Here is a 25,600-nt window from a genome sequence, read left to right as displayed (position 1 = left end):
TTTGTGCGGATTCATGAGTTCCAGTAGTATTGGCCAACATAAACAACACCTTGTGCACGCACCAGGATCAAATGGAAGAGCATGTCCCAAAGTTACTTTAGAGATCCGTATAGAAATCATAGAGCATATAGATAAGCATGCTCGAAAAAGACAACACATCGGTTATTCAAGAGGAATTTATAGAGAGAAAAGCTTATGAGGACATTGATGTTGTAGATTTGGATGCTTCTACACCACCTACATCCATGAAGTATAGAAGTATGAAATTGCCAACTACGGATGCACTTATACGAATTTACAACTTACAATATAAGAAAACAGAGTAAGTGTCTAACCTAAACTTATTTGCACGAATGATTGGTGGTCAACGTATAGAGTTGACCAGACCAAGAGGGATCCGGCCAAGGTGTCCCGTATCGGTATCGGTTGGCGTAACGGTGACCTCCAAAACCGATACGGATACGGGGGCGTAACGGTGATACGGGGGCGTAACGGCCCGTAACGGCGCAAAATTTTTTTTTTTGCCAAAAAAATATGAAAAAATATGGATTAAATCCGAAATATTCTAAGCATTCCAAATATGCATTCATTTATAAATTGGAACATGTTTATGGTGGTGTAACGGTCCACTCTTTAGTGAGAAGTTGTATCGGACTGTCTGATGAATTTATGAACCAGATAACCTGAATTTGACTACAAATTTCATATATTTAATTTTCTAACTATCTACTATCAATGATAGATATATTAGAATGAATGCAATATGAAAATATCTTACATTTAGGTGTTTGCAATTATTTTTGAGGGCCAAAATTCATGCGTAAATAGAAAAAAATATAAAATGGCACCCCAAATATGTAAAATGCACATTAACATGTTCTACTATGATTAACACATCATATGGCATCATTAAAACAGCAAAAGAATCATTAAAAAATGATTTTTCGAATTTTCAAAAAAAGGGCCGAAATAAATGCGTAAATAGAAAAAAATAAAAATAAAAATATAAAATGGCACCCCAAATCTGTAAAATGCATATTAACATGTTCTACTATGATTAACACATCATATGGCATCATTAAAACAGCAAAAGAATCATTAAAAAATGATTTTTCGAATTTTCAAAAAAAGGGCCAAAATAAATGCGTAAATAGAAAAAAATATAAAAAATATATAAAATGGAACCCCAAATCTGTAAAATGCACATTAACATGTTCTACTATGATTAACACATCATATGACATCATTAAAACAGCAAAAGAATCATTTAAAAATGGTTTTTCGAATTTTCAAAAAAGGGCCAAAATAAATGCGTAAATAGAAAAAAATATTAAAAAAATTATAAAATGGCACCCCAAATCTGTAAAATGCACATTAACATGTTCTACTATGATTAATACATCAAATGGCATGATTAAAACAGCAAAACAACCATTAAAAACTGATTTTTCGAATTTTAAAAAAATGGGCCAAAATTCATGCGTAAATAGAAAAAAATATTAAAAAATTATTAAATGGCACCCCAAATCTGTAAAATGCACATTAACATGTTCTACTATGATTAACACATCATATGACATCATTAAAACAGCAAAATATATTAAAAAAAGTATAAATACCTATTTTTGACGAATTTCTGAAAAATGGCCCACCGAGCTTTGATTCAAAAAAATCTATAATATAATGTGTTTTTCTATCAAATACCTAGCTAAGGTTGGTCGAAATTAGTAGTAGAAGGAGTTAGAAACAGTTTGGAAGCAAGAGGTTTCAAAAAAACAGCAAAAACAGAGCTTTAAAAAAAAAAAAAAAGTTACCGTTTCGGGCCCGTTACGCCCGTAACGGCCCGTTACGCCCGTATCGGCCGATACGGGTACAAAAAATCGAATCGGCCGTTTCGGCCCCGAAACGGGTAACGGTTCGTACCGTTACCGTTACGTATCGGCCGATACGGCCGATACGTAACCGATTTGGCATACCATGGATCCGGCGGACTGGCACTATAGAAGCTGGCCATGAGAATTCTTGGCCTTACGTGTTCTGCGAGCGGTTACAAGCGCAATTGGATTACATTCAAGTCAGTAAGTTACTACGTTGAAGACTTAAAGTTCTACAAATCACTTTCAATTTCAATGATAAATTGCTAATTCACTTCTAATTGAAATTTCTAAATGTTATGCAAATTCATAGGAAAAAGGAAATTGTCTCAAACAAAAGAAACTCAATTACCTGATCTTTGTCTAGTATAACCAGTAGTTGCAGTAAAGATTCCAGGATTGGCAAGAAAAGCATGGATTCTATGATCCTATCAGCCTATATGATTTGGAGGTAGATAGTGAGTGGCTTGTGGAGGCAGAGGATCCAAACTTTATCGGCGAGATCCTTACATGAGGCCCAAGTTGAAGACGTCACTTGTGGATCAGCACCTAATGAAGGTTCTTAAAGGCAGAGAAAAGGGTCGAGCAGTAGCACGAGGGCTAGTAGCAATCAAGGACAAGAAAATATGATTGAAAAAGTAAAAGAAGAAGATACTTGACCATTAGACGTGGATGAGCAACTTGTACGGCCAGATGATGATGAAACAGAAGAAGATGAAGTGTATATTGAAGGAGGAGATGACTCTAACGACGATGATAATGGTGGTAGTGGTGGTGGTGGTTGGCCACAGTGGGAGAAGGATCAATATATATAATAGATAAATAGTTTGTAGATTTTGTATACTTGTAATGAAAATTTGTAATTTCTAAGTTGTAAGTTGTAAGTGTCACTTTTAATTGTAATTTGTAAGTAATGCATTATCATTATGCATATAATATAGTACTCTTCACTGAAACATAACTAAGATTTCATTTAGTAATAAAATTATTGAAGTTTTTTTTTTATTAATAAGTTGTTGCCTTATTGTAATTTTTAGTTTTTTACATCTTATGGTTAATGGTTATTAACTTAATATAGCTTAGATACTACACAAATTAGATTGAAATAGATAACAAAACCAAATTGTGGTTGTAGTCTTTTTCGGAAAAAAAAATCAGAATTTTTCCCATTTTTTTCAAAAAAAAAAAAACATTTGCGATTGCAACCATTATTCATCCCCTTTCTCTACCCCCGCCAAAAAAAAAAAAAAGAGGATCCTCCTGCCCTTCTCTCCCCACTTATCCTGACTTCCCACAACCATAATCGTAGATCTACCCCTAAGAAACAATTTGGCAAGCATCATGATCTCATTAGCCTCACAAACTACACGAAAATAAAAATAAAAAACACGACATTGCAAGCTTCTCCTTGCTCGTGTCGCCTACCTCAAACCTAGAGCCTCTACCATTGGATAGTATAGCTTCTCACGAACCTCGAGCCTCCTCCATCTCACAATCACATGCTTCCTCACTCCTTCCTCCTTTAGGGTTAGTTTTTATTTCATCTCTTAATGTAAACATCCATAACTACTAACCCATAATGCGTGGTCAAACTCTCACCAGGCATCACCTTGCACTCCCTACATATTAATTGTTGTCTTTCTAAGTACAAGGAAATCTATTTAACTAGAATGATCCACTTCTGGAAGTTATTTAAATATTCATCACTTTTTGAAATATGCATTTGCTAAAGCTAGATTATATGCCATATCAAAATCAAGGATAGATTCCCCTATCTCATTTCTTCTCCCATAACCACATCCTCCATATACCCTCTCACATCCAGTGTTCGAAGTATCGGTATCGCTACAAGTTTCGCTAGCCAGGGATATGGAAACAATATCGATATCACCGATAATATCACTGATAACCGGAATTGCGTAGAAACATAGGAAAAATGGTGGAATTTTCAGCAAAACTTCAGGGGATGTTAAAATGTACATATTTGAATATTTAGAAATTTAAAAAAATAAATAAATAAAAATTGCAAAAAGAATGCATACATAACAGGTTTCCATTTAACAGGACCTTAAAAGCATGTGCTGGTGTTAAGAAATCAGTCCAACCATCCCCTCGGGCCAATTTAATCATCCGACCTTCCATCCAAACATACATCGATATTACAAAATATCAACAACATATGATATTTCACCAAGAAATCATCAACAATTGGAAATGAAATAAAAGATTGTGGTCTCAATATCTCGCGTGTTGCGATATCTATAATATTGAGATATTATCAATATTATCAATGACAAATTAAACACTACATACAACCATGTGCTCATGAAATAAAAATTTTTCCAATAAACAAAATTTTGATGATATCAATACGTTAGCGATATTATTGAAATATCATCAATACACTTATGATAAAAGCAATACCTAGAATTTACATAGTCGAAAATATTGGCGATACATTGGTGATATTGATGCATTGGCAATACAAGCGACACCTAGAATTTACATAGTTGAAAATATTGACGATTACATTAGCGATATTGATATGTTGGTGATACTTAGCGATACATTGCTAATACCTAAAATTTCTGCTAGTACCAGCGTTATCGGTATCGCTACCAGTGTTATCGGTATCGCTGAGCCAGAGATAAAGATAATATCGGAGATATTTTGACAATATCGGAGATAATTCGAACACTGCTCGCATCCTCTACTTTTCCTACATGACCGATTAAGTCTCCTCCTACAAAAATATCCCCTCTCCATGAGGAATTTCTTGCATTAGTCCATCCATATCCTCTCAAAATTCTATGGATTCTATCCTCTAACCCCACCTGCAACACGTGCACAAATGACATTGATTATTTCCCATCCTACCACAAGTTCTATTAATAAATTCCTATCACTTGCTCTCTTAATATCTACAAATTTATCCATTAAAACTTCATCTACCACTATCCCTACCCCATTCTATTATTGCCCTTTCCTATATAACAAAGCTTATATCCATCAATTTCTCTAGTTTTGGCCTCTTTCCACTTAATCTCCTGAACACAAGCTATGTTAACTTTTCTTCCTTTCATCTTATCTACTAATTCCATACTTATACCTATCAATGTTCCTACATTCCATGTGGCAAGACGATTCCTATTCTCCTCAACTACCTTCTTTACCAGCATGCATCCAACATGGCGTGGGAACCCTTGATTAGTTCTCACAGCAGCCGAACAATGTTGTGGTTTGCCGCTTCTGGGAGATGTCCTAGCCAACTCTAGCCCATTTCTCACTGCACTTGGGATCTGATGCAGCACATCGCTTACAAGGAACACCCTAGCATGAGTTTGCAATGTCATATTGTTCAGATTCATGTTGGAAGTTATGGCATAAGTTTGACACCAGTGACCAACCTGACGCAACCTTCCTTCTAATAGTCTATTATACTATTACGTAGGTTGATTACGATGAACAAGTATATTACCTAGTTTTATGTAAGGGCATAAAAAGGACATTTAGATGGAAACCGTCTAGCAAAGGACCTTCATGCAAATAGCCAAAAATGCTTGCAAGTTGTGAGCACTGTTTTTGGTAAAGAGTTCCTTAAACAACCAACAATGGTACGTTTTCCTTTAAGATGTTACAATAAAGAAAAAACCAGTGAGGCACTATGACACAAATTGCTAACCAGGATACATGATCCTTGCTCAAGTATTTAGTTCTTTCTAGAATAAGTATGTTGTGAGAACAGGCATGCATCACAAACTAGCATTGGGCACTCAACACTAGTTTCCCTAGTGTGCTACATGCCTGGATAAACCTACAAAATGGTTCTGAATCTGTTTACCAAAAGAACCGCAACAACTGTTTGGTATAATATGTGCACAATAAAGTGGAAATGGAAGGGACCATACAGCTAGCCCATCATTCTCATCCTTAAGGAGGTCAAGAAACATGGAATCAGAAACATCTATAGTACTATTATCATCAGATCCCGAGTCCCCTCCTCTATCTTCTATGGTCGAACCAGTATAGGCCTCATCCATCAGTGCAAGCAGCATCTGTTACATAAGACGAGAATCCTCAATCAGAAAACAAGTACTGCAGATTTCAACTTCACTCATGTACGTCCAGAAAGTTCTAAAGATAACCTCAGGAGCCGTACTCTTCTGGATTGAAGCAATGCTACTCCCAATCAGAGATCCTGAGCTCCGCTCCACCTTTTCCAATGCCACCACAAGTACTGGTTGTAGATGAATGATTATGTTAAAATAGAAAATCACAAATGGAATATGAAAGCATAATAAATGAACATGCTATTTTTGAAATTGTGTAGATGTCACTAAGCCAACACGTGTGCAGTGCCCTGCCCATCCACAGGCACACAAACAAGCCAATATGGGACACATGCATCAAATCCAAAACTAAGCCAATGCGAGCAAAGCCTCCCCATCCACAGGCATGCAAAAATGCCAATATGGCGCACATGCATCAGATCCAAGCTTTTCATCAGGTGAGCGACAACTGTTTAAATATTCGACCTAAAAATCAGGACATTCACTTCAGTGGACTGCAATGTTCGTAACAAATTGATGGGTAGAAAAAGAATTGTCTTAGCTGTCTGTATGCTTTGCACACTGGCCCACCTGAAGCATGGATTCAAAACGTGGCTTTGAAGTGCAACTTGCCTGGGGACTGAAACCAGTACAACTCACCCCGAATCATCTGTAACAGTTAGTTGCACGTCCCTTCTGGTCCATATTGGCTAGTGACTCTTTTCGTTGCAAACTAAAACTGGTACGACTTGGATTAAACTGAGTTGTACATGATGATATTGTAAACCATGACCTAAAGGGTGAAACAGCATCATTTTTAGGACAGAATCTAAACAATGGGGCCCAACTGACAGAAAGCTTTGATCTTGCACATGTGTGCCATATTGGAATGTGTGCTTGCTTGGGGACGGGTGGGTTCCACATGTCCATGTGCTAAACAAACCTCTTTATGTGTAGTGGTGGTGGCGTGCCTTCATGGGTGTGTGCATCGACAAGAAGTGTTGTTCCTCAAAGTTAACATGCATCTTAACCTGCTTATCTTTAACATAACACAATCAGTCAATATGCTCATAGATTAGTCACCAAACCAATGGGTTGTCACCAGCTGTACCTAGACACTTCTACTTTCTAGGATTTTGCCATGCCAACACTTATGGGACACTTGGACACCATAAGTGAGGTGTCCAAACCTTTTTTCTGCTTTTTTTTATATAAATTTCGTTAGTCAAGCTCAAGACCCTTCTCTCAACACTCAAGCTTGCCTCCGTTCTCTTGTTCTTGAAGAAATTACCTATAAGGGCTGTTGGGAGAAAGATCCCTTCTCAAACACACAGCAATATCGAAATCAAAAGGAAATAACAGAAAGAAGATGCAAACCACAACGCAGAGATAACCTCCTCACAGGAATAGGGGTCTGAGATTCTGGCTGTAAATTTTCATCTTAAGGCCTGAGAACAACATTGTTGGGTATCTCCTCAAGTTTTACAAACTCAGTACGTTCAGTTTTCTCTTCGTGTTGTTCCAACCTATGTTTATGCGTGTCAGTTTCACTGAATACCAAATCCTTGCTCCTAATAATTTTTCAATTTTCAACATCCCAACATCATTTACCAAAATCATTAAGGTCATATCTAATGAATGTGCACCTTCTGGACATATGATCAAGCTTGGTCTTATTTTCATAATTAATATGGACATAAAAGATACAACCAAATACCTATAAATGGGACAAGTTCACCTCTTTTTCAATCCATGCTTCCTTTAGCAATCCACCACCCAAAGCAACTAGGGGTCCTTTGTTAATCAAGTAAGTTGCAGTATTTACAAAATCTGCCCAAAACTATTTTAGGCAATCCAACAGGGATCCTCATGCCCCTAGCGTGCTCCAGTATGGTGTTGTTTATGTGCTCAACTACACCGTTCTGTTGTGGCATACTAAGAATACTTTTTCGTCTCTTAATTCCATTAACCGCACAATACTCATCAAACTTGTTATCACAATACTCTCCCTCATTATCTCATCTAAGACACTTTAGCTTGACTTGTTTCATTCTCAACCAAAGCTTCCATTTCTTGAACACATCAAATACTTCCGATTTATGATTTAAGAAATAAACTCACTATTTTCGAGTAGTATCATCAACAAAGGTAACAAAATAAAGAAAGCTATTGAGAGAGGATAACTTAGCTAGTCCCCACACATCAGTGTGAACCATTTCCAACAGCTCCAACTTTCGAGTCCTTCCGACTTTCGAGAAGCTGACATTCCTTTGTTTGCCATTACTACAATCTTCACAAAATCCAAATCAATATATTTCAGCCCTGGTAGTTTCCATTTCGAAAGTAAAACCTTCATCCCCTTTCACTCATGTGTCCAACTCTGTGATGATATACATGTGTATCCACCACAGATGATGCAACTACAATGGAACTATTAGAGCTGAAAATCAAGTTAAGGATGCCTTCCTTACCCCGAGTAATTACCATTGCCCCATTTGTAATCTTCCACGAATCATTAGGGAAAGTCGTCATGTGTCCAAAATCTACAAGTAGACCAATTGAAAAATTCCTTTTTAAATTTGGAAAATGCCTAACATTTTTCAACTTCAGCACTATCCCATTTGACCGGTCTGAACGCCCACATTTCCAACAATACAACAGGGTTCATCATCTCCCAAATAAACTTTCTTGATATTACTCTACACCAGTGTTTTCGGTAGCAATTGTAGCGTAGCGTACGCTACGTAGTGTATGCAAGTAGCGTAACTCCCTGCTAACTTGAGCTACGAGACATGTAGTGTATGCCACATGTAGCGTAGCGTGCGGTATAGCGCATGTAGCATATGCTACCTAAAATCTCCTTCTTCTTTTTTCTTCTATGTTATTTCAACACCTATTTTAAAATGGTGGTGACTCATCCCCAGCACACGTGGCACTACATTAGATCAAATCTAGACCATTTAAATTGTGCTCCATATTGTGGATAGAACACTTGGATGGTCCATATTGAGAATTTTTTATGTTTCAATATTTTATTTTTTTAAAGAAAAGAGGAGAAATGTTGGGGAGAATCATAGACCTTTTATATACATATTAGGATAAATTTGGCTATTAATGTATTGATTGTGTTTTCATACATTTTTATGATTTAAATTATATGAACTCATTTTTAATATAGTTGCATCACTTTTGTCAAACAGCATAGTTTAGATTGAAAAAGTAATTATTACTTATTTCCTTGTATTTATAATAGTCAATAAAAAATCAAACAGCCCCTTAGGGGAAGCTGGCATAAAAAGGAAAAGGTGTGGGGGTATTTTTAAATACGAGAAAACATTGGAGGCTATATATAAAAACCATTATATACACGTGTATTGTTCGGATTCATGATGAAAGTTATGGCATAAGTTTGACATCAGCTGCCAACCAAACACAACCCTCTATCCAAGTTGGGGACCAGCAATGAGAGAACGAACTCCCATAGGAACAATGTAATAAACTATTACATAGGTACATAGGTTGATTACAATAAATTTTTAAAAAATGATGATATCGACTGATATATCCCACGATATATCTTGTATCCCACCTGTGCGATACGAAACACATAAGTAGTGTAGATATTTCACACATGTTCGATCCGATGAGCATTTTCAATTTTTGATCCCTTTTTTGTTGAAATTATGTTGAGTCAGTGTCAAATGGTTACAAATCCATTGGTTCTTCATGTTTTGCATGAAAAATCATGGAGTTGCAACTTTGATTTTGATATCCATTGGTTCTTCATGTTCTCCATGGGTTTTTTTTTCGAAAATTTCCTTCAACCAACTGTTAATTGAGATTAATTTTGAAGTATTTAGGAGTATTTAATGAAATGATCATCACATACACTCTAAATTTGAAATTTGAGTGTAGGTGGTCCGATTTGGAAAAAATTGAGAAAAATTCGAAATTTCCCCAATTTCTCCCAAATTGCGTGCAATGTTCCACTCCAAACATGAAATCAAGCATGTATGAGGGCTGATCTACTGATTTGTTAAGTCCTTGTCAATTTTCGAAAAATAAAAATTACTTTTTAATTAAAAAATAAAAAAAAATTATGAAACTATTAATTGTTTTTCAAATTTTTCCTTCAACTAGCTATCAATTGAGACCAATTTCGAAGTATTTAGGAGTAAATGATCATCACTAACACTCTAAATGTCATGCATTCAATTTAAATATAGTTGCATTAGTTCAATCAGACAACGCATAGCTTAGGACCCTATACAAAGGAAACCTATTATATGCACTTCTTTTTTGAGATGTTATGATTTAAAAGTGTATATTATGGTCTTTTTTAACAATCCCTAAAGTTTCAGTGAAAAATTCAATCATTTCCCCAATGTTTCCCCATGTTTCCGAAAAAGTGCGATAAATGACCCGATACAAATGATGTATCTCGTACGATAACCGATACGTATCTATATCCCAAGGGTGTGATACGTAACACTATACCGATATTTCAAACACTGATTACAATCAAGCACTATCTTATAGTCTACTACATAGTTTAATTACAATGTAATAGACTTCACATTGGTACATAGTTTGATTACAATCAAGCACTATCTAATAGTCTACTACATAGGTCAATTACAATCAACAAGTCGATCACATGGTTGGAGATAGTAATCAATGTTCGAAGTATCGGTATCGCTACAAGTTTTGCTAGCCAGGGATACAGAAACAATATCGATATCGCCGATAATATCGATGATAACCGGAAATGCAGGGAAACATCGGAAAAACAATGGAATTTTCAGCGAAACTTCAGGAGATGTTAAAATGGACATATTTGCATATATAGAAATAAAACAATTGTAAAAAGAATACATACATAACAAGTTTCCATTTAATAGGGCCTTAAAAGCATGTGCTATTGTAAGAAATCAGTCCAACCACCCCATCCAGCCTATTTAACCATCCAAACATCCATTGATATTGCAAAATATCAACAACGCATGATATTTCACCAAGAAATCATCAACAATTGGAAAGGAAACGAAAGATTGTGGTCTCAATATCGTGCATGTTACGATATCGATAATATCGAGATATTATCAATATCGTCAATGACAAATTGAACACTACATACAACCATGTGCCCATGAAAAAAAAAATTTGAAATAGTAAATTATCGTCGATACACTTATGATACAAGCATTACCTAGAATTTTTATAGTCGAAAATATTGGTGATACATTGGCAATATTGATGCATTGGCAATACAAGCGACACCTAGAATTTACATAGTTGAAAATATTGGTGATTACATTAGCGATATTGATATGTTGGTGATACTTAGCAATACATTGTTAATACCTGGAATTTCTAACACTACTAGCGTCATCGGTATCGCTACCAGTGTTACCGGTAACGCTGAGCTAGAGATAAAGATAATATCGGAGATATTTCGAACACTGGTAGTAATAAAAGAATTGATAACCTATGGTCAACCTGAAGATCTGGCCCTTGATAGAGTGGAATAGCATAACTGGATTCATGTAGCCAACCCCAATTAATTATGATAAGGATTAGATGATGATGATGACAATGAAGATACACATGCATATGTCAATATTCTAATAAGGCCGAGTGTATGGGAATTTCTCATTAGTGTTCTTGGTATTGCTGATTCAGTATCGCAGGTTAGAGATACAGATACAGGATGTAATATAAAATAATTGTATCGGCCGATATTATCAATAATATCAGCGATATCGCAAGATATCAACAATAGTCTTTTGAGATAAATAAATTATGTCATTGATACATGGGACAATATAGCCAATATAATTGATAATATCAATGTTAATACCTGTAAATTTCCCAAAAAAAAAAAAAAAAATTTCAAATAAAAAAATTGGGGGATCTCTTCTTATGGGGGTTTTTTAAGTTAGTGCACTATATGAGCTGAGTTATTACATAAAGTATTCAAAATTTGGCACATTAAAATCATATTTATCAAATTAATATTGTCCTATAGCACATAGTTTGAACCCCTATACAATGGAAACCCATCATGTATAATTGTGTTTTGTAATAGCTTGAGTCCTAAGTGTTTAATCATGTATCTTTTAACATCTGAAATTTTACTAAACTTTCCACCTTTTTCCTGGTGTTGTGTTTCCCTCAAACAGCATTACATCCCCAGTATCCGCAATATTAGGAGCAATATACATATTTTGAATCCCAGGTCTCTAATATATGCAATGATAACAATCTATTGAACAGTGACTCATACATTCAAGTTGTGTGGAGCCCACTATGATGTGTGCGTGACATCACCCATCCATTAGTTTGTGCCCCCAATATTAGGCCCAGAGCCCAAAAATCAGCTTGACCCAAAACTCAAGTGGGATATATAACAGGGAACAACAATGACCAATTGAGAGGGGACGTGCATCACAGAAATTATAAGATTACTTGTGGAGCCCACCTTGTGGTGTATATGCCACACAATCCAATCATTTGATGCACCCCACCAGGATGAAGGGACACCCCAAAAAATCAAGCCATTCTAAAACTAAAGCTGGCAACGGGCCAGGTCTGATCCTGGTAAAATCAAAATTTTGAATAGACTAGGTTTTATGTTTATAGGAGCATGATTGTGCGACTTCAGGGAATTGATGGGCATAATATGATATGCATCAAGGTGACCAATATCCAACTCATGAAGCACCAAACACACCCACATGGATTATACACTATAAATAGAGTGCATCAATGGAATGCAAAGACAGATTTTGATTGTCAAAGGTGAGAAAGGAGAGAAATGTTATTGAGATTTAAACAAAACTCACTTGGCAGATCCACAAGCGATGGGAAAAGTGGAAGAAATGAACCAGGTGACATCATTCCCGGAAAAACCTGCAAAAATGATTCCACTAATCTGGAATGCAAGATAGATACAGCAAGGTCAGTTTCTATCCTGCCATCTTTCCATTAGTTTATCATAATAAACCAAGTGATGGACTTGACTTTCACATGGTTCGCCGCACTATATTAAGTGCTGCTGATTCATCAACATACACGTGGCACAAATGCATGTCAATCCAGACTGCCCAAACTGTGGGGTCCATATTGACAGAATGTAGCCTAAAACCCTTTCTGGAGAATCTTGACCACACAATTGGTGTTCAATTGAACAATTCAAAGAAAACTACCTTGATCCAAATTCAAAGGGTGAAATAAGATGGATACATTGTCTCATTAGTATGACTCAAAGATAATAAGGTCCACAATTTGGATGGCCTGGATTGAAATACGCATATGCCGCACGCATAGCGAAAGAGTCACCACCATTTAACAAAGAGCAGCAAATTATCATTGTAGTCTAACCCTCATATGATACATGAAATAACCCACTCCATGAATATCGAAGCTTCAGTATTCACAAGGTCATAATGGACCTATAACCAAGGGTAGTAAAGCAAAGTTCTAATAGCAGAGATCTGCTACTAATGATCCTTAACCCCATCTGATGAAATTCAAAATATGGTAGAAAGTGGGGCCACTCCTGCTCCCAACTAAAAAGTCATAGCAGGAGTGGCCCAGTTGATATCACTGTCTGATCTCCATCACTAAAAAAATTTACATACGGTTACTGCGATTAAAATCAACATAGCACGAAACTTACTTCTCTCCATTCCATGCAATCAACTTTAGCAGCAATGGGAAGAACTGCAAATGGTAGATGCAAATTAGCAATGGATGATTAATACGACTAAAGGCAATTTGTGCATTACAAACAAAGAAAGATAATATAGACCTAAATTCGGGACTGTAGGTAGGGGACAAATTGAATGAGGAAGATGTCTCCTACAAACTAGAGAACTCCCTATTACAAAGAATGACTCCAACATTTATCTAAAAGCAAGTTACTGCCTGAGTTGACTCGTATACTTAAATCAGGGAAGAAGCTTATCAGAGTCAGCTCACCAGATGCATGTGTTAAGCAAACTTCTAACTTGAATCTATCCAAGTCGATCTACCAAAACCTGTTTCTTCCTTAAAGCACTGTTGTTTTGGGTAAAGTTAAAACCAATTGATTTTAAATAAAAATGACAAATTCTTATCGGATAACATTAGTGATGACCATTAGGACATTTCTTGAAGACCAGAAATTTCTTAGACAGAAGTCTCAAGCTGATATTCAAATGAATACAGATATTCAATAGTTTATGTGAAAGATAAAAGGATTTACGTTTATGGAAGTGATTAAATGACTGAAAGAACAAGACAAGTTAATCAAACATCATTTCTTTTTATTAAAGCTGCATCTGAACACAAATGCCAATTAACTGGTGTAAGTTTCATCAACAGGAATGACGATAAAAGATGATGTTTCCTAATATTCATAATGAATAAGTAGCGCTCAAACTGTGACTACATTTCTTTGAAATTCTACTTGAAAGTAACATGATTGCAGTTGGAAGCTCAGCCACTCAATATAAAATTGAATTTGATTATTTCCATGCTAATATACTGCTTGTTGCAATTCAGTTCGACAGTTCATCTAAATGAATCATCAATCAATGCATGTGCAACATACTATACATAAAATAATAATAATAAATAATTAAATTAAATTACCATAAAATTACAGAAATATATATTTTTTTTAAAAAAATGCAATAAGGTTTTTCACAAAATATTTTCACATGGTATAAATTATATAAAATCCTCCCCAAATTGCTTCATCAGAGTATTCATTAGGTGCAAGTCTTCATTATTTTCTTATCATAAGGAGTTCCCAAATTGCAGACACTTATGGCTCTGAGTTGAAACATTATCAAGGAAGACAGGACATAGTATGCAAAGTGGACAGAAAAAGCAATTGCTTGCATTGAAAAATGCACTCTTGTTTATGTGCTTGACAGGAAAGGCTTGAGGAAAGTTGGGAGGAGAAAGACATTAGCTTGTATGTCATTGCCACATTTCTCTAATTTAGCCAATAGTTCGCCTAGGTGTCTTTGGAGTTTGCAAGGTCTGTGACAGGGATAACCATGTGCCTTACTTTTCACTAAAAGTTGGGAGGAGAAAGACATTAGCTTGTATGTCATTGCCACATTTCTCTAATTTAGCCAATAGTTCTCCTAGGTATCTTTGGAGTTTGCAAGGTCTGTGACAGGGATAACCATGTGCCTTACTTTTCACTATCACAAGGGGTCATTAAAAAATAAGCTCATCAAGCAGCAGTCGAGACAGGGTTTCATTGAGGTCTTTAGGGTTGGATGCATTAAGGCTCCAAATTCTCATATCCACCACTTCATCTTAATTAAGGTTATAAAATAGTGGAAAGAGAGATAGAAGAGAAGAATAGTCTGAAGGGTCTAGATTTATGGAAAAATCACATTAGATTAGTTAGAGGCTGATCTACAGATTGACGAAACTTTTTCGAATCTTTGTAAAAAAAAACTTTTTCAACTAAAAATCTAAAAATCATTAAAAAAAATATTAATTTTTTCAAAAATTCTATATTGATCATTGGTTATTTTAGCTTAATAATCATGTGTTTACGAGTATTGGCTAATCTTAACACCAGTTACACTCTAGTTCTTGAATTTGAGGAAAATTAGAGAAATTTAGGGAAATTTAAAATTTCCCCCATTTCACCCATTTAACTTGCACGTAGAGGGTGGAAAATGGTGTTAAAGTGGTTGGAAGCTGATATACAGATTGACTGATGAGAACATCAAAAGACCTACTCGGGTGTACCAGGGACGAAGACGACCACCCACACCAGCGCAACTTTTTTGGTGGATGGGAGACGAGTTCCAGATGGAGCCCGTCAGGCCATTTTAAAGACCCCACACGCATTGGACGTGTATCAGGAAGACCCCACTTTGGGATGATGCATGTGGGTTGCTTAAGAGACCATTTTAGTCATCAAATTTTTATTTCGTGTCGATCCGACCGTTGGATCTTGTCGATCAAGCCATCGGGACGCCAAATCTGGGCCCCTTAGAATCCGATCTTGCTTCCTTTATGTTTTTTGTTATTTTTAGGATTTATTTGATGGTTGAGATTAATAATGTATTTTAGTTTTCTTATTTTAGATAATGGGCCATTTCACTTAAGTGAGTGGCATAATTGTAATTATCCCAAATTTTTAACTCCAAATTTTTAATTATAAAAACACAGGGGGGTAGAGGTCCAAACCTAGTGGTGTTATTGAGAAGAAAGAAAAAAGAAAGAAGTTCTCTTGTGTGAAGGAATTTTCCTCTTTGTGTTTTAGGGTTTGTAAGAAACCCTCCATTCCAATTGAATTGTGGAAGGGTATAAGCATGTTTGGTAGTGGATTCCCCAATGTACATCATTCATCTTTCTCTTCTTCAAAAAGTATTCTTCTTCTCATGTCTTCCTCTTTCCCCTTCCATTACAACTTTCTAAACCCATCAAAACCTCACTCAATCCTCCATCTCTTTCTTCTCCTTTACCTAGACACGTGTAGGCCCCGTTTGGGTTTTTCTTTTTCGATTTTCCTCCAACACTCCCTAATCTCTAGATCCTTTGAATCCTTAAAAACCTCATTCCTAAATCTCCATCCATGAATACAAAACCCTAATGAAAATCTGATTTATTTTTTTTTGTGAAACTTTCCCCAAATCAAAATTTTGCTTGCATCTTTGTCTATCTACGTGGTTATTGCACTACCCACTCTAGAATGGAAGTCCCTACTTCCAAGTGGGCCACTCTTGAATTATTTTATATTTTCGTGCACCACATTGTGATAACTTAGAACCCTCAAGTTATAAATATGAATTTTCGAATCTATTATCTGGTTATGTTTGATTTTACATGTTGATTGTTGAAATTATTGTATAAATTGATCTCTCATCTTTCATCCTAGGATAGTTTTCATCATCCTACATCATTGACAGAAGTTTTTGGAATCATAGGGTTATGGATCTCATGGATATGTGACAAGCGACTCCAGCAGTTATCATACACAGTTATTCGACTACGAGCAGCAGCATGCTTCCGCATACAGGTAAAAATATCCAGGGTATGGCTATGGGCAGATGTACTCAGGAGCTTCATATATACCCACCCCGTATGACGATTACACACTACCCATAGATGGGTATATTGATCTAGTTCAAAGAGGATGAGTACCAACAATATGTCAGAGAGTGTCTTCATTAATATCATTTTACTATGACTTGGGCACAATATTGTCGATTCGTGGAAGAGCAAAACTATGGCTAGCAAGGTATTCCAAAATGATACCGGTGGCAATAACAGCCACCACTGTTACCGTTATGATACAGGTTGTAATGGCCGTTACAATACTTTTTATTTTTTGAAAAAACTGTTATAGGACCGTTACAAGGCCGTTACGGGACCGTTACAGGGCCTTTACGACCTGTTTTCCTGTAATGGTTGTTACAGCCATTACGGCCCCATAACGCGTAACGGATATGACCGTTACCATTACGTGACGGCCGTTACGTAACCGATTTTGAATGCCTTGATGACCAGCCCTATGGAGATGGAGATGATGACTTTTAGCCGTTGCACAACTCTGTGGATCTGAGGCATAGACGCACATGTGCATCAAGGGCACATCACATGTATATTTTTTCTTTGGCTTTTGAATGCATTGCTTGTGTTTTCATACATGTCTTCTTATATTTATACATGAAATGAACTGATTTTGAATATAGTTGCACTTGCATCACTTCTGTCAAACAGCTCATAGTTTAGGATTGTCAGATTTGCTCAATGACCCTCAATCGAGTGGTCCTTTTCTTATATAGAAATCATTTTCCCTAATTACAATATATCCCTTAATTACAGTAGTATCCCCTAATTACAACATAATATCTCCTAATTACAGCAGCATCTATATCCCCTAATTACAGCATAATATCTCCTAATTACAGCATCTATATCCCCTAATTACAGTATAATATCACCTAATTACAGCATCTATATCCCCTAATTACAACAGCATCTATATCCCCTAATTACAGCATAATATCACCTAGTTACAGCATCTATATCCCCTAATTCAGGAAAGATATTTAAAGATCTTTTTCCTAAATAACTATACAACAATATATGGTAGGTTTGACAGATTTGTTTCCTAAATAAATGTACAATTTATTTATGGTAAGTTTGTTGTCTATCCTACTAACATCCCCCCTCAAATTGATGTTGGTTGATCAAGAAGCATCAATTTGCCAACAAGAAACTGATGACGTAGTCGTGTCATAGTTTTGGTGAAGACGTCCGCTATCTGAAGGTCGCTTGAGACATGTGGAAGAGAGATCACTCGAGTATCAACAGCTTCCCGAATAGAATGGCAGTCCACCTCGATATATTTGGTACGCTCGTGATAGACGGGATTGGTAGCGATCTGAATAGCACTCGTATTATCAGCATGAAGAGGAGTGGGAGTAGACTGAGGAAAACCTATTTCAGCAAGTAAGCCACGAAGCCATATAATCTCCGAGCAGGCTGCCAACATGGCACGGTACTCGGACTCAGTCGAAGATTTGGAAACACGATTATGTTTCTTACTCTTCCAAGAGATAAGTGAATCACCAAGAAACATACACCACCCGGTGACAGACCGCGAGTATCAGGACATCCTGCCCAGTCAGCATCACTAAAAGCCACAAGGCGAAGAGGAGTACCAGTGGAGAAGAACAAGCCACAGTGAGAGGAACCCCAGAGATATCGAATAATTCGGCGGACTGCGGTAAGATGAAGGTGGCGAGGAGACTGCATAAATTGACTGACTTGCTAGACGGCAAAGGAGATGTCAGGCCGTGTAATAGTGAAATAATTGCGACTACCAACTAACTATTGAAACACCATGGGATCAGGAAGGAGATCCCCCTCCTCACATCAATACTTGACATTCACTTCCAAACGGGTATCCACGGAAGAGGAGTCCTGCAAACCAGACAAGGAAATCAAGTCCTCCGTGTATTTATGCTGATGCAGGAAAACCCCAGAGGAATCGGACTGAACTTCCAAACCGAGGAAATACCGAAGAGGACCAAGATCCTTCATATGGAATGAATCATGAAGATGCTGTTTGAGTTGATCAATGAGGGCAGAATCAATCCCAGTGATGACAATGTCATCGACATAAACCAGAAGAAGAACGATACCAACAGAAGTCGTACGAAGAAACAACGAAGAATCATACTGGCTTTGGATGAAAGAAAATCGAAGTAAGGTAGCCCGAAACTTATCAAACCAGGCCTGGGGAGCCTGTTTCAAACCATACAGAGAGCGCTTCAGCTTACACACATTCGACGTCGACAACGAGCAGAGGCTAGGAGGAGGTGTCATGTAAACATCTTCCTGTAAATCATCGTGAAGAAAAGCGTTCTTCACATTCATCTGGCAAAGGGACCATCCCTGAGAGGCTGCAATGGCAATAATAGTACGCATAATGGTCACTTTAGCAACAGGAGCAAAGGTCTCCTCATAGTCAACCCCATACTCCTAGCGGTTACCAACGGCAACCAAACGAGCCTTATAATGGTTCACATACCCATCAGGCCGAAGTTTCACAGAAAAAACCCACTTACACACAATTAGCTTGACATGAGAAGGACAGGAGACCATGTCCCAAGTCTGATTTTCTTGAAGAGCTTGAAGTTCTTCCTGCATAGCCTTTCTCCAACACTCATGTTTATCAGCTTGAGTAGGAATTAGGAATCGACACAGTTAATAAGGTCGTCGTGAAGGAGGTATGACGGAAACCATACCTATCCAATTGATGAGAAGTACAGTCAGATCGTCGAGGAGGGTGCAAAAGGGGATCAAGTGGCAGATCAGACTCAGGAAGGGGTAGAGTTGGTCGACGGCATTCATACACAAAACCAAGCTTGAAGTGTTCAGGAGGACACATCAAATCATCAAAGTGAGGAAGAACAGAAACTACAGGAGATGATGTAATAGAACTAGGAAAGAAATATTGATGCTCAAAGAAAACGACATTACAAGATATATGAAATTTATTGGAAGAAGCATCATAACACACAAATCCTTGTTGAGATAAGTTATATCCCATAAAGACACATTTCACAGATTGCGCAGAGAGTTTGTGACGTTGATGCGAAGGTAGATGCACAAAACAGACACAGCCAAAAGTGTGTAAGTCAAGAAAGCTAGGGTGCTGTTTATGCAGACGAGATAGTATGGAGAGTCGAAATTTAGCACTTTAGAAGGCAACCTATTAATCAAATATACCGCTGTAGCTAAAACTTCAACCCAAAATTTAGGAGGAACAGAAGATGCAAGTAACAAGGTCCTAGCAACATCTAACAAATGTCGATTTTTGCGCTCAGCCACGCCATTCTGTTGAGGCGTATAAGGACATGAGTGGTGAGAAACAATTCCTTTGTGACGAAGAAACTCAAGAAATTCACGAGACATTCTCCACCAGAATCAGATCGTAAAGTCTTAATGCTAGTGGTAAATTGATTCTCAACATAAACTAGAAATGATTTGAAAACAACAAAGACTTCAGACTTATAACGCAGAAAATATACCCAAGTATGCCGACTATGGTCATCTATGAATGTCACAAAATATTTATAATGAGCATGAGAAATGACAGGAGTAATGCCCCATACATCACTATGAACAAGGTCAAAGCAATTCTTTGCCCTACTCCCGGAAGAAGGGAAGGGAAGAATCTTACTTTTTCCGATTTTACACGTAGAACAATCAAAAGACAAAAGCATGAGGCAAAGAAGAATCTTTTTTTTCCCAACGAACCAGAATTCGACAAATGAGATAAAACAACATTGTTTGGATGGCCTAAACGTTTGTGCCATACTTCACAATTATTGGAGACAGTAGTACAAGCCAAAGAAATGATACTAGGAATGGAAAAGTATAATGGAAACAGTCTCCCAACTTTAAGCCCCTTCGCTATTGTCCTCCCCGACACTGGATCCTGCACATGACAACCATCACGAGAAAACTGAACACTGTAATTATCATCCACTAATTGTCCAACCGAGATAAGACTCGTAAAAAGCCCAGGTGATACAAAAATATTAGTAAGTGATGGTGCGATATCACCAACCCCAATAATCAGTAAACGATGGCCATTAGCAACTTGAATATTAGAAGAACAAGTGTCCTTACGAACATTGCTAAGCATATCAGGAGAACTGGTCATGTGATTGGATGCAGCAGAGTCAACAAGCCAAGATTGAGAGGGTATAGTACGTATAGCACCCTTACCTTACAGCCCTAAAGCGGAAAATGCCGATACAATCATTTGCTACACCATTTCTGGTGTAAGGGCAGGTGTAGCAGCAGTGGAAGATGACACTGGAGTGAGATTTTAAGTGCTGGTTACCCCATCCGAAGTGTGGCCAGTAGCAGTAGCATGAAAAGCATTCACGGGTCGGTTTTGAGGACGTGTTGGGCATTCTTTGATGATGTGCCCCTTCTGTTTACAGTAGCTGCAGAACTTTTTAGCACAATGGGCAGCAATATGCCCATAATCTTTGCAACTGTAGCACTGAACTGTACGCATGTCTCGAACCTTCCCTTTGCCTTAAGCAGCGTATGCGACAGCATTCTCTTGCGGAAGCGAAGATTGAGTAAGAAGACGTTGTTCCTCTCAAAGAAGTGCTCCAAAACACATGTCAAGAGACGGTGAAAGATCTCAGTGCATCAAGTTGGAGCGAATAGACTCGAATTCTGGCCTTAGTTTTATTAAAAACTGGTCTCTTTTGCTAACTGCATGGACTGCTTGAACAGCAGAGAGGGACTCCGCCGACACGTCGGCATACACAATGTCGGAAAACTCAGCCCAAAGATTCTGAGAACCACAGAAATATTCCTGAACAAAGAGTGTACCTTGGGAATAGGCAGCAAGATCAGTTTCCAACTGAAATCACTGGCGGAATGATCGTGATGATAGACCTTTTTCAAGTACTCCCACATCGATTTAGCCGTCTTGTGCGGCCTTAAATTGAGAATAAGCAGTGGATCAATAGACCCAAGAATCCAAGTCATCACGCGAGCATCTTTCACCTTCCATTGAACCAACGTCGTAGGATCGGTAGGTGCTGGATCACTCCCATCAACATGACCCCACAACTCCTTTCCCATGACAAAAAGTTGAAACTAAAACTCTCAGGCGGCATAATTCTTCCCTGTAAACCGAGTTTGAAAGACTTCTAAGTTGGAGTTGTTAGCCATAACTAGAATCTCTCGAAATGCACCAAAAAAAACTGTAAACCAGAACCCGCACCCAAGAAACCAGAAAACCAGAGCCTAGAACCACGAAAATTGGACCAAAGACAAGGTTGCAGAGAGTGGTTCTGATACCATGTCAGATTTGCTCAATGACCCTCAATCGAGTGGTCCTTTTCTTATATAGAAATCATTTTCCCTAATTACAATATATCCCTTAATTACAGCATCCCCTAAATACAGCATAATATCTCCTAATTACAGCAGCATCTATATCCCCTAATTACAGCATAATATCTCCTAATTACAGCATCTATATCCCCTAATTACAGCAGCATCTATATCCCCTAATTACAGCATAATATCACCTAATTACAGCATCTATATCCCCTAATTACAGCAGCATCTATATCCCCTAGTTACGGCATAATATCACCTAGTTACAGTATCTATATCCCCAAATTCAGGAAAGATATTTACAGATTTGTTTCCTAAATAACTATACAACAATATATGGTAGGTTTGACAGATTTGTTTCCTAAATAAATATACAATTTATTTATGGTAAGTTTGTTGTCTGTCCTACTAACAAGGATCCTATACAAAGAGAGTTACTATGCACTCTTTTTTTGGTGATCTTTTGATTTCTAAGTGTGTAATGATGCTTTTTTTAACATTCGTTGAAGTTTCATTGAAAAATTAGACCAATTTCCCAATGTTTACCAAAAATAATGATACATTACGCGATACATCCGATATTTCCCATGTGATACCCGATGTGTTTTCGTTCCCAAGGGTGCGATACATCCATTGATACCATGGTGGAAATATCGGATGGCATACCATGGTAGTACTTCAATGTACCATAACTAAGATTATTTTCATGCATCTTAAAGAGGATAAGATTCACATTTTTAATGCAAATCTTTGTATCTTATGAGCATTATAAAAAAAAGGCTAATGTATAGAGAGGATATTTCTCTCTTGTTTCTTATACGTTTCGTTCTCTTCTCATCTTCATGAAAATAGATCATAAGAACTGATTTCATATTCTTCTCTCTCCTTCCTACTATATCTTCTCCTCCTTGTCCTTTTTTTCTACTATATTCTTCTCTTATAGAGTTTTGATCCTTCCTACTATATCTTCTCCTCCTTTTCCTTTTTTCTACTTTATTCTTCTCTTATAGAGTTTTTGAGCGTCCATAGTATCTCTCTTCTTCTTCATTGAATTTGGATGATGGTGAAAGAGTAACATGAAATCTTCCTCATCATCATCATCATAGAGGGTCATATGAACTACTATTATCGCTTCTCTCAATTCATGACAGCACTAGTCACTGGATCTACTGTTACAATATAAGATTCATAGCCTCAGTTCATCAACGAGCTTCAGGGGCACCTGATAAGCCATTGTTCCCAAAGATCAGCCACTACGGTAATGCAGGACATGAAATTCAAATATGATGTGCAAGATTTTCAGGCTTTAGATCACGTTAGTTCAGAAACAATTACACAAAATTCCATATCCAACACAAAAGTTCAAGCATTCAATCAAGGGGAATCTAGCAGGTCCAAGCCTACACATGCTAGGGCCGGATCAATCAAGATTATAGACCAAACAAGAATCAAAGGAAGGTAAATTCATCCACACATGTACAGAAATAATTCCCCCAATCCAAAGGATTCAGAAATTTCAATTCGGGGAACCCTAAGGTTGAAGAAATGGCATAAAATTGGGGATTTGAGTAATTTAGGGTTAGGTTTAGGGATTTTGGGTGAAAGAGGGGTGAAAGAGAGGAGAGAGACGAACCAGAGAAGTACCACACGTGTGGATAGTAGCAATGGCCCAGACGCACGTGCGTGTGATCCCGACCGCACGTGTGGGGCCCACTATTCAAAAAAAGGTCAGCTTCGCCCTGTTCGGCCAGGGGTGGACTCCAAAACCCCCAAATATCCGCTCGATCTGATGCACGGTTTGTGTGTGGTGCTCCGCTGAAGTTTCAGCCCTCCTGCAGGGCCAGATTCTAGAAATCTGCTGTAGAGAGAAAAGGTTGCAATATTGATGGATTTGCAGATGGAATGCTTGTAGGAGAATTAAATATATATATATATATATGGATGGTAGAAGATGGGGGCGAATTGGAATAGGTATGGCTTCGCACCACGGTAGTCAGCCCTTCAAGAAAGGGAGGGTTTCACACCCAATTGAATCTTCACAACTCAGAAATTTAAAGGAGCAGAAAAATGCAACAATTTTATTAATCTTCATTGAATAAAAAAGACTACAAGGAGTGCCTATTTATAATAAAACCCTATACCTCAAAACTCGCGCCATGTGCGTAACCTATTACTTGGCAACGAAGTAATCAAAAATAACAACTAATCAAAGCAATCTAAACCGTCCATGATACTCCTAATAACAATAATAAGCAAAACCTAAAGTACTAGATTAATTATAATAGTGGGCCACGATCATGAGAACTCATGGTGGGATTCACATGACTATCGGGTCCACTCCCACGAACCAAGACGCAATCCTCTAACTAGGAGATCCTCCCTGGATGTCGTCATCGATCTAGATTGACGATGGGGTCCTTGCGTACGTGCATAGGGGGGTGTGCGTGTGCGCGTGATGTCCCCATCATACGGTCCAGAAGACCTTTCATCACAAGATTTGGGGTCCAACGTCAATTATGGCACGAGATTTGTGCTTCAGCATCATTTCTAGCATGAGATTTGTGTTTCGGCGTTGTCTGTTCTGACACCATTTCCACCATAAAATTCGAGGTTGAACTCTATTTCCAGTAGTGGATCTTAAAGTCCAGCATCTCCAGCCTCGCCAAATTTAAGATCCGACTTTGGATCTGTCACTGCACTATTTCTAGCACCAAATTTGAGGTCCGACCTTCAAAGGTATTTGGCATGTTTAAAATATTTCATGTCGTCGTGCCAAAGTCAAGACTCAATTTCAAACAGAAATCCAATGTCTACGAACTGATGTATTAGTACTTGTCTCAACCATTTCATGTGTATTTAGCCTCTATTGGAATCACCCATCAAATATTATGTACTTACACACCCCAACAGAATGGTATGACTAAAAGGAAAAACCGCCACCTTCTAGAGGTTACACAATCCCTCCTAACCTTTATGAATGTTCCAAACCACTTACGAAGCTTCGTTGTTCGTACTGCTTGTTAATTAATAGGCAGCCCTCCTACGTTCTTCATGGCTATTAACCATTTTCTGTCCTCTACCAATCAACCACCATTTTCCTTGCCTCTGTGTTTGGATGTACTACATTTGTCCAAAAACATCATCCACGTCCTGACAAACTTGACACTCAAGCAACCAAATGTATCTTTCTTGGCCACTCTAGGACACAAAAAGGATACAAATGCTTTGATCCATCCATTGGCTGCCTTCAGACTAGCGCAAATGTTTCTT

General features: G+C 37.6%; 1 protein-coding gene across 4 annotated transcripts in view; it reads right to left on the bottom strand.

Annotated features, from left to right (window-relative positions):
• LOC131221378 (uncharacterized) overlaps window positions 1-25,600 on the bottom strand; it is a 125,735-nt gene that overhangs the window by 69,773 nt on the left and 30,362 nt on the right. For all 4 annotated transcript variants that reach the window (XM_058216632.1, XM_058216628.1, XM_058216631.1 and 1 more), the window contains exons 5-8: window positions 13,605-13,648; window positions 12,769-12,857; window positions 6,020-6,111; window positions 5,783-5,929 (exon numbers count right to left, since the gene is read on the bottom strand). In XM_058216632.1, coding sequence (XP_058072615.1) covers window positions 5,783-5,929; window positions 6,020-6,111; window positions 12,769-12,857; window positions 13,605-13,648 — 372 coding nt within the window. The remainder of the gene's footprint in view (window positions 1-5,782; window positions 5,930-6,019; window positions 6,112-12,768; window positions 12,858-13,604; window positions 13,649-25,600) is intronic.

This window comes from Magnolia sinica, chromosome 12 (genome assembly GCF_029962835.1).
Source record: "Magnolia sinica isolate HGM2019 chromosome 12, MsV1, whole genome shotgun sequence".
Lineage (NCBI taxonomy): Eukaryota > Viridiplantae > Streptophyta > Magnoliopsida > Magnoliales > Magnoliaceae > Magnolia > Magnolia sinica.
Note: the sequence above shows the minus strand (reverse complement) of the source record. Positions and strands in the feature narration are given on the sequence as shown.